Source organism: Vicia villosa, unplaced genomic scaffold (assembly GCF_029867415.1).
Source record: "Vicia villosa cultivar HV-30 ecotype Madison, WI unplaced genomic scaffold, Vvil1.0 ctg.001084F_1_1, whole genome shotgun sequence".
In the NCBI taxonomy this organism is placed as follows: domain Eukaryota; kingdom Viridiplantae; phylum Streptophyta; class Magnoliopsida; order Fabales; family Fabaceae; genus Vicia; species Vicia villosa.
In genome coordinates, this window is record NW_026705476.1 from 183220 (window position 1) to 192021 (window position 8802).

The 8802-nt window shown below is 36.6% G+C and overlaps 1 protein-coding gene across 1 annotated transcript; it reads right to left on the bottom strand.

The window, feature by feature from the left end:
• Positions 1–8181: 8181 nt before the first annotated feature.
• LOC131633189 (uncharacterized) lies at positions 8182–8802 on the bottom strand. Its single transcript, XM_058903903.1, has 2 exons — positions 8714–8802; positions 8182–8578 (listed from the first exon to the last, which is right to left on the bottom strand). Exons 1-2 carry the CDS (start codon positions 8800–8802, stop codon positions 8182–8184), a joined length of 486 nt encoding a protein of 161 aa, XP_058759886.1.

Consider the following 8802-nt stretch of genomic DNA (forward strand, 5'->3'; position numbering starts at 1 on the left):
TGATAAGTCGCTCCAGCATTCTTCAGACCAAATGGCATTACACGGTAACAAAACATGCCCCAAGGTGTGATAAAAGTTGTTTTTTCCATGTCTTCATGTGCCATCATGATTTGATTTTAACCTGAGAATCCATCAATAAATGAGAAGACTTTAAACTTAGCAGTGCTATCCACCAACATGTCAATGTAAGGTAGCAGGAAATCATCTTTTGGACTTGCTCTATTTAAATCTCTGTAATCAACACACATTCTAACTTTTCCATCCTTCTTGGGAACAGGCACTATGTTGGCCAACCATTAAGGATACTCTAATGTGAAGAGGAAACCGGCATTGATTTGCTTATGTACTTCTTCTTTGATCTAGTCTGCCATATCTAGGTGAGTTCATCTCAACTTTTGTTTGACAGGCGGACATTCTGGCTTCAACGGTAATCTGTGCTCTACAATAGTGGTATCCAACTCAGGCATATCTTGATAGCTCCAAGCAAATACATCCACATATTCTTTCAACAAATCAACTATTTTCTCTTTGACGCTTGTTTCTAACAATGCCCCAATTCGCACTTCTCTTTTCTCTTCTTTAGTACCTAAATTGATTACTTCCAAAGGCTCATTGTGCGGCTCAATGATCTTTTCCTCGTGCTCGAGTAGACGAGTGATCTCTTCAGGGATCTCTTCACTACTCTCTTCTTTAGCTTCGTACACAGGGTATTCAAAGGTGGGAGAGGGCCTAGGATCATTGTTTTCAGTGGGTTTATCAAGAGATAATCTGCACATGATTTATGTTTTTCTTTTTAGGAACAAATAAAAGAAAAGGTGTATGTGAAAATTTGAAAAACAATTTTGATTGATTTTTTTTAAGGGTTTTTTAGATGTTACCATTTTCAGAAAAAAGATAAACGATAAACAAAAGGGAAGCAAAGATTGCTTTTTATTAGTGATTTGAAAAAAATCCCTACATAAGCTCACTTTGTCTTGGGCAGAAAAAAAGGAATTATTTTAAACAGCCTGACACATTACTCTTTCTCCTTGGGCAGAGCAAAAGGTTTTTTAAAAGACAGAAAATTACGTAGACTCGTGAACAACAGAAGAGATTCCGACGGAAGTCCAGTAGGAGTTGTCCTCTCCACGCGTCACGAAGCTTGAACATTCTGGAACATCTTCAATGATAGCAAAAGCTTTCACAACAATTCCATTCAACCTTATATTTTCCCCTTGATAGGACAATCTTTCTAAGGTACTTCTGGGCATGACATTCAAGGATGAACCAGTATCAACTAGCACATTCGTCAGGGTATCTTCTCCACATTTCATGGATATGTATAGGGCATGATTGTGCTCCAGTCCTTCCGGGGGGAGTTCTTCTTTACTAAAGCTCAATACATTGTTGACGGTGATGTTGGAAACAACATTATCAAACTGCTCAAAGGTCGTATCTTGTTCAATGTAGGCTTGCTTCAGAACTTTCATTAGCGCATTTCGGTGAGCTTTTGGGTGTACCAATAAGGCCAACATGGATATCTTTGATCGTGTCTGAAGGAGTTGGTCAACCACCTTGTAGTCACTCTTCTTGATTAGGTTCAGAAATTCTTCCGCATCATCATCTTTAGTTTCAAAGACGGGTTTAGAGATAACACTCTCCTCCTTGGGCATATCCTTCTGAGGAGGAACTTGTACAGCCAAATTACTTCTTGTCTTAGGGGGAATTGGTGCAAACAAACGACCACTTCGAGTCATACGACTTACATCAGCAATGTTTACAATAGTTGACTCAGGATTAACTTCTTCTTCTCCTGTTATGATAGTAGCGCCATATCTCCAAGGAATTGTGGTACTTGAGTTGTAAGGAAATCGCTTTGGCATTTGATTTGTGACAGGAATAGCAGCCATGTTTGGACTATCATAAGATATCTCCACAACTTCGGGGACCGGGAAATCAGTAGTCACCATGTTAATGTCGTTATCTCTTTCATAGGTAATGTGGAGAGTTCTCTCATCCAACATCTTCTGAATTTCTCTTCTGACTTCACGACAGCCTCGAGGATTCACAGAACAAATCCTACAAGCATTATAATCATGTTGAAAGAAAGCCAATCGGCATAGCCTTATGTGCATTAGGACCAATGGTTCTTTGATAAAACGGATATCCCATACTTGGTACCTCCCGGGGCACCCCTACACCATATTAACTGAATGAGTATCTTCACCTCTTTTCCTTCTTGATATACTGATGACTCCTCTATCCAACAGCTTCTGAAGATCATTGATCACAGTTTCACACCCTTGAACGAAATTTAGGCAAACTGAATAAGCACTGTAATCATGAGGAGGAAAACAATTAAGCCCACAGAATACAATGTGCATTTTTACCAACGACCGAGTTGATTCGCGATCATCATGTAAGTATTCATAACCATATTGAGTCTCTATTGCAATGACAGTCCTAAGGTTAGGTACTGGATTATTTTGAACATTGGGATTAAGATCCTTGAAGGTGAGCATGTTGTTTCGGACCAGTTTTTGTACTTCACTCATGAGAGGGTAACAATTTTCCACAATATGACCAGGAGCATTCTTGTGAAAAGCACAGCGAGCATCCGCCTTGTACCAAAATGGTGGATTAGCAGGAGGAGGAGGAGGAGGATCCCTCAATTGAACTAGATTCTTTTGAAGAAGCAAAGGCAGTAATTATGTATAAGTCATCGGAATATGATCAAAAGGCGGATATTTCCTTTGTTGATTTTGCTGAGGCTTCTGCACATTCTAAGGTGGAGCTTGGCTAACAACTGGAGTCACAGCAGCAATTTGTTGTGGTTGATATCGTCTTTTTCTTCCTCTCGAGATGGTACTGACAGTCTCTTCTTTCTTCTTGGCAAAGTTAGCACCAAATCTTTTGACGCCACCATTGGATACTGACGAACTGGCTTCTTTGACTAGGCGACCTTCTCGGATACCTTCTTCAAGCCGCATCCCCATGTTTACCATTTCAGTAAAGTCATTGGGAGCGCTCGCCACCATCTTCTCATAATAAAATGTGCTTAGTGTTTTAAGGAACACCTTGGTCATTTATTTTTCTTCCATGGGAGGAATGATTTGAGCAGCTATTTCACACTATATTTGTGTGTACTCTTTGAAAGACTCTTTCTCTCTTTGGGACATAGCGCGGAGTTGATCTCTATCCGTGTCATATCAATATTGTACTCGTACTGTCCAAACCCATGTACCATTTCAAAGCAGCTCCAGATAAGCTATCTTGAAAGTAGTGAATTAACAAGAGTTGATCTTCCGCGTGCATGGAAATTTTTCTTACATACATGATCAGGTGACTGTGAGGATACGAATTCCCTTTGTATTTCTAAAATTTTGGGAGTCTGAACTTGGGCGGAACTCTGACATTCGGAACCAAGCATAAATCATTCACTTCTTTTCCAAATAGATATTTTCCTCTAAGGGTTGACCAAATTTTCCATAAGTCAAAGGTGATCTTAAATAGTTTACTTTTTCCAAATGAATTGCTTTCTCGTAAATACCAATTGAATCAAGCTCTTCGAATGAAATGGATGATGTGAGTGGATTATAATAGGAAATTAGGGATCCTTGAATCATTATTTGAGCCATGGGGTCATGTTGTGATTAAAAGTCAACTCCCCTGATGAATTAGGTCAAAAGTCCTAATTTGTGCACCAGATGAAATTGGAAGTTGTTGAATTTAAATTGAGCCCCATATGGACTTGGATTTTGATAAGGGGAATCACTTGAGCATAAGATAATGTTTGATCTCCTTTGTAGGCCTCAAAACCCTAATTTTCTTGAGTCTCCTAATCAGTCACCTGCCTTGAGAAACAAGCAACAAGAAAACACAATCCTCTTTTTGTATATTTTTTGTTAGTAAATGATATATGAGCAATGATAGTAATGATAATGATGATGATGATGATGATAACACTAGTCTCAAAGTGAGGTGGGATCTCAGGGTCAAAAATTGGGGTACAACAAACTCATTAGAAACGTCGACTTGTTTCCCTGAGCTCCCTCTGACATGATCGGGATAGACACTAAAGTTGTATTTTATCACCTCGCCATTAGCCCTACTGCCAAGCCAGTAGCACAGAGACATTATAAAGTTAGGGAGTAGAAGAGTGCCTCCATTGACGAGGATTTAGGCAAGCTATCAAACATTGGGTTTGTCATAGTAACAAAATACCCTAAGTAGTTGGCCAACCTGGTGTTGATGAGGAAAATAGTGAATAACTGGCGCATGTGCATGGACTTCACCGACCTTCACGTTGCCTTTCCTTAGGACCCATGTAAATTCACGACAACTACTACTACAATGTCATATCCTTTGGCTTAAAAAATGTTGGCACCACCTACCATGGACTCATAGACATTGTGTTATCTCGTAAAAAAGGGCCTAACCTAGAAGTATATGCAGAAGAAATAATAGTCAATACCATTAAAAGAATAATCATGCTAAGGACTTACAAGATGTCATTGAATCAGTCAGAAAGTACAAATTCAGGATAAAACATGAACACCCAAACCAATGGAAGTAAGAGATATTAGGTTTTTTGTTTTTCTGTAAATCATAGAGAGTCTTGCCTAGAATAGGTCTGATAGAGATCCTCCTCTGAATGCAATATGTCGTGTTTGCAGCCTCTGCCCATAAGTGTTTTTTCGTGTTGGTTTCATTGATCATGGTTCGGGCTATTTCTTTGAGAGTCTTGTTTTTCCTTTCCTCAAATCCATTTTATTATGGTATTCTTGGACAAGAGAAATCATGAGAAATACCATTCTTGTTTAAAAACTTTTCAAAGTGTTTGTTCTCAAATTCTCGAACATGGTCACTTCTAACCTTGACAATTTTGAGACTCATTTCATGTTGTACTTGGTTATAGAAGGTGGTGAGCACTGAATGTGACTCAAACATATGTATAATAAACTTTAACCAAGTCCATCTGCTATAGTCATAAACAATAACTGATCTATGTTTCTTTCCATTGATCAACCTAGTTTTTAGTGGTTCAAAAAGATCAATGTGCAGAAGCTCCAATGGTCTGGAGGTGGAAACAACATTTTTTTCTTTGAAAGATGTTTTTGAAAACGTTCCCTTCTCACATGATTCACATAGAGCTTATGAAGAGAACTTCACATTAGGAATACATCTGACAAGATCAAGCTCTTTCAGTTGAGATATTCTTCTTATATTGGTGTGGGCCAATCGTCTGTGCCAACTCCATTGCTCTTCATTGACAGATGTAACACCACTTTTCTAACCCCAAATATTTAATATAAATATACTCAGAGTATTAACATGCATAACATAAAAAGGGTGTCACATGTTCTTTTCACCGTAATGAAAACCAAAATAAAATATAAACATACAAACGTGTATCTGATCATCTCATAACACAACTTGAAACTTCATGTTTCATTAATATACATATCGCACGCGAAAGAATAAGTACAATTAAAACAATTTCAATGAATATATCCCATACTATATTCATCTACCAACTCAAAATAACATAATCACTATACAACATGAAATCCAGATCTAGGCAACTGAGCCTTTAAGAACATATCCAAAATACCATGTGAAATACGAAAAAGATGAAAATATCCAAACAACCAAAACATGAGTTCAAATAAAACCTCCCAAGTGTTACATGACCAGAGCATTTGACTCTCTACCTAATCAAAAGAAAAAACAAAGCTCATGCGCTAAATCCTCAGATAAGCTCACTACTCGTCGGAACCTGCAGGATGTCCCATTGAACATCATTCAAATAGAAGGGTGAGAATTAAAATCATTATAAATAAACATAATAATGGGAAATGTAAAACACAAAAAGAAAACATTTCACGAATTCATCACTCTTTCCATAAACATATATATCATATGCAATTAATCAAGATTCACATGTCCATATCATACAACAAAGCTCATTCAATTCAAAGTAATCAAACATGATTACCAAAAAAATGTACATAATCATATTTCACCAACATATAGAACCTAAGTACTTATCCTTTCCAACAACATTCACAAACAAACAATTGTATACAAAGATAATCATATTTAAAATATACAAGTTATCTTCACATAATCTCGTATACACGTTTTCCAAATATATAGACATGTGCACAATTCATCGACATATTGTAAGTATGAACATATATCACCGAATGCACATATCCATCTCTATCCCAATTCACAAAACATCATAGAATATATTTATATCATTTTAATCATGTGATTTATATCATAAGTATACAAGTAACCACACCTCTTACCACATGCATCATCATCAACCAAACAAGATTCACATATCCACATATATACATATATCATTAATACATCTACATTACATATGTTTCAATTACATATATCACATCCACAACACATTCAACAATTTATGTCAAATGATTCACAAATCCACATATATGCATATCCAAAACATCATTCCACACAATTCATATCACATAAATCACAACAACAACATCAATTCACACCGACATGTGCGACTCAAGTGTGACTCAATGCGATATGCATGTGGATCCCTCTATTATCATTTTCGGCAAGCCGATTGTCCATCTCTCGGACTAGATAACCACCTCAAAGCCCCATACTCATTAAACTTTCAAACTCCATACTCGTTATGTTTGGCACAAGCAAATAATCTCCACGAGATTACCCGATATTGCCTCTTTCAAAGACCTTAAAGCCCCATACTTGTTCAGCTTTCAAACTCCATACTCATTAGGTTCGGGACATGCAAATAATCTCCACGAGAATATCTAACACTGCCTTTTTCAAAGACTCATGCTAGTGTATGTGTGCAACAATAAGACTTTTGCAAATAAGACGATTCTATACCTCTTAAACTACATAATCACATCTTTCCAAATATAGCACAATATTACACTACATGACTTCAATACCAAACAACACATCAATTAGCACACAACATTTTCATCACATGTTTTTAAGTCTAGCATAACATGCATTGCATTATAATTATTCGATTCACATCTTAATACATACATATTTTGAATAATTATTCCCAACAAAACACATTCAAATAGTATGTATTCATTTACGCATATCATGAATGTCATACCACACAACACATCCACTAATGTTATCCACAATTCATCAATCCATAATGCACACATACATAATTATATGTTATCCACATATTAAAATCATAATTATTTCATCAAGTAATAAAGAATTTTATTCTATCATATAGATAATTACATTAGCTTCCTAACGCTTCAAACAGCGCATAAAACAGAGTCACGGATCAAAAGTTATGGTCTTTACAAAATCTGCAAAATTTTTTGGATAACCTGCGGGTTTGCTCAGGCCGACCCATGAGTCTCCTCATGCTGAAAAAACCCATATTTTTGCCTTTGCGGGTTAGCTCAGGATGACCCTGGCTTCTGAATAGGTCAACTCATGCTGCATAAAAACCCAAAAATCACCATTTTCCTTCCCCATTCACCTCATACAACAACCACTAACCCTCATACAGTTTATACTTCAATTGACAGCCATTTAGCAGACATATAAGGTTCCTAAACATGTTTCTAACCATGAGTTCATATACAAACATCATCAAACATGCTTTGATTCACAAAATCTTATGATATCTTCCAAACCCTAACATTTTATAAACTTATGAAATTGAGAGAAATAGAGATCATACACAAATCATACACACGACATTACCCAATTATATACACCTATAATCATTTGTATTCTAACACTTACCTCAAGTCAATCTCCTTCTATCTTCAAGAATCTCACGAAATCCTCTTCTTTTCTCTTCTCTTCTCTCTTCCATTCTTCTTACAAAAGTTATGAAAAATGAAAATGACCTAACTCTCTCTTACTATCTCTTTTCTCTAATTTGGGATTAACTCAATTATTGCCCAACATCTTTTTTTCACTAATTAGACCCAATAACATATTATCTCATTGATAACTCTATTAACTCAAATAGCACAAATACACATATAATTAAATATTCACATAATCATTATACCACATAATAATTCATTAAAATAAATAATTATTAAAAACACCAAAATAAGATAATTAATAAAATAGCTAATAAAATCGGGAAGTTTCAACTCTCCCCCATTTAAAAGATTTTCGTTCTCGAAAATTAACTCAAACGAACAACTCCGAATATGATTTCTTCTTCTTATCCCTGAGTTCCCAAGTAATGTTGCCATCGGCTACTCCGCCCCAAATCACTTTCACAAAAGCGATTTCCTTACCACGAAGCCTCTTAACTTCTCGATCCTCAATTCGCATAGGTGATGTATCAACCGTCAAATTATCCCTTACTTGAACATCATTTAATTGAATAATATGTGATGGGTCTGCAATGTACCTCCTCAATTGAGACACATGGAACACATCGTGATGATTAGCATGTGACAGTGACAATGCAATCTGATATGCCACTTCACCTACTCTCTTAGAAATATGAAAAGGACCAATTAAACGCGTCGTCAACTTACGTGACTTCAATTCCTTGCCAACACCCGTCACAGGAGTAACTCTTCAAAACACATGATCATCCTTCTCGAACTCAAGTGCTTTCCTCCTCCTATCATGGTAACTCTTCTAAGGACTCTGAGAAGCCTTCATCTTCTCTTGAATCATGTTAATCTTATTTGTAGTTTGCTGAACTAACTTGCGCCCAACCACCACACTCTCTCCAGACTCATACCAACACAGAGGAGTTACACACCTTCTACTATACAGAGCTTCAAAAGTTGCCAT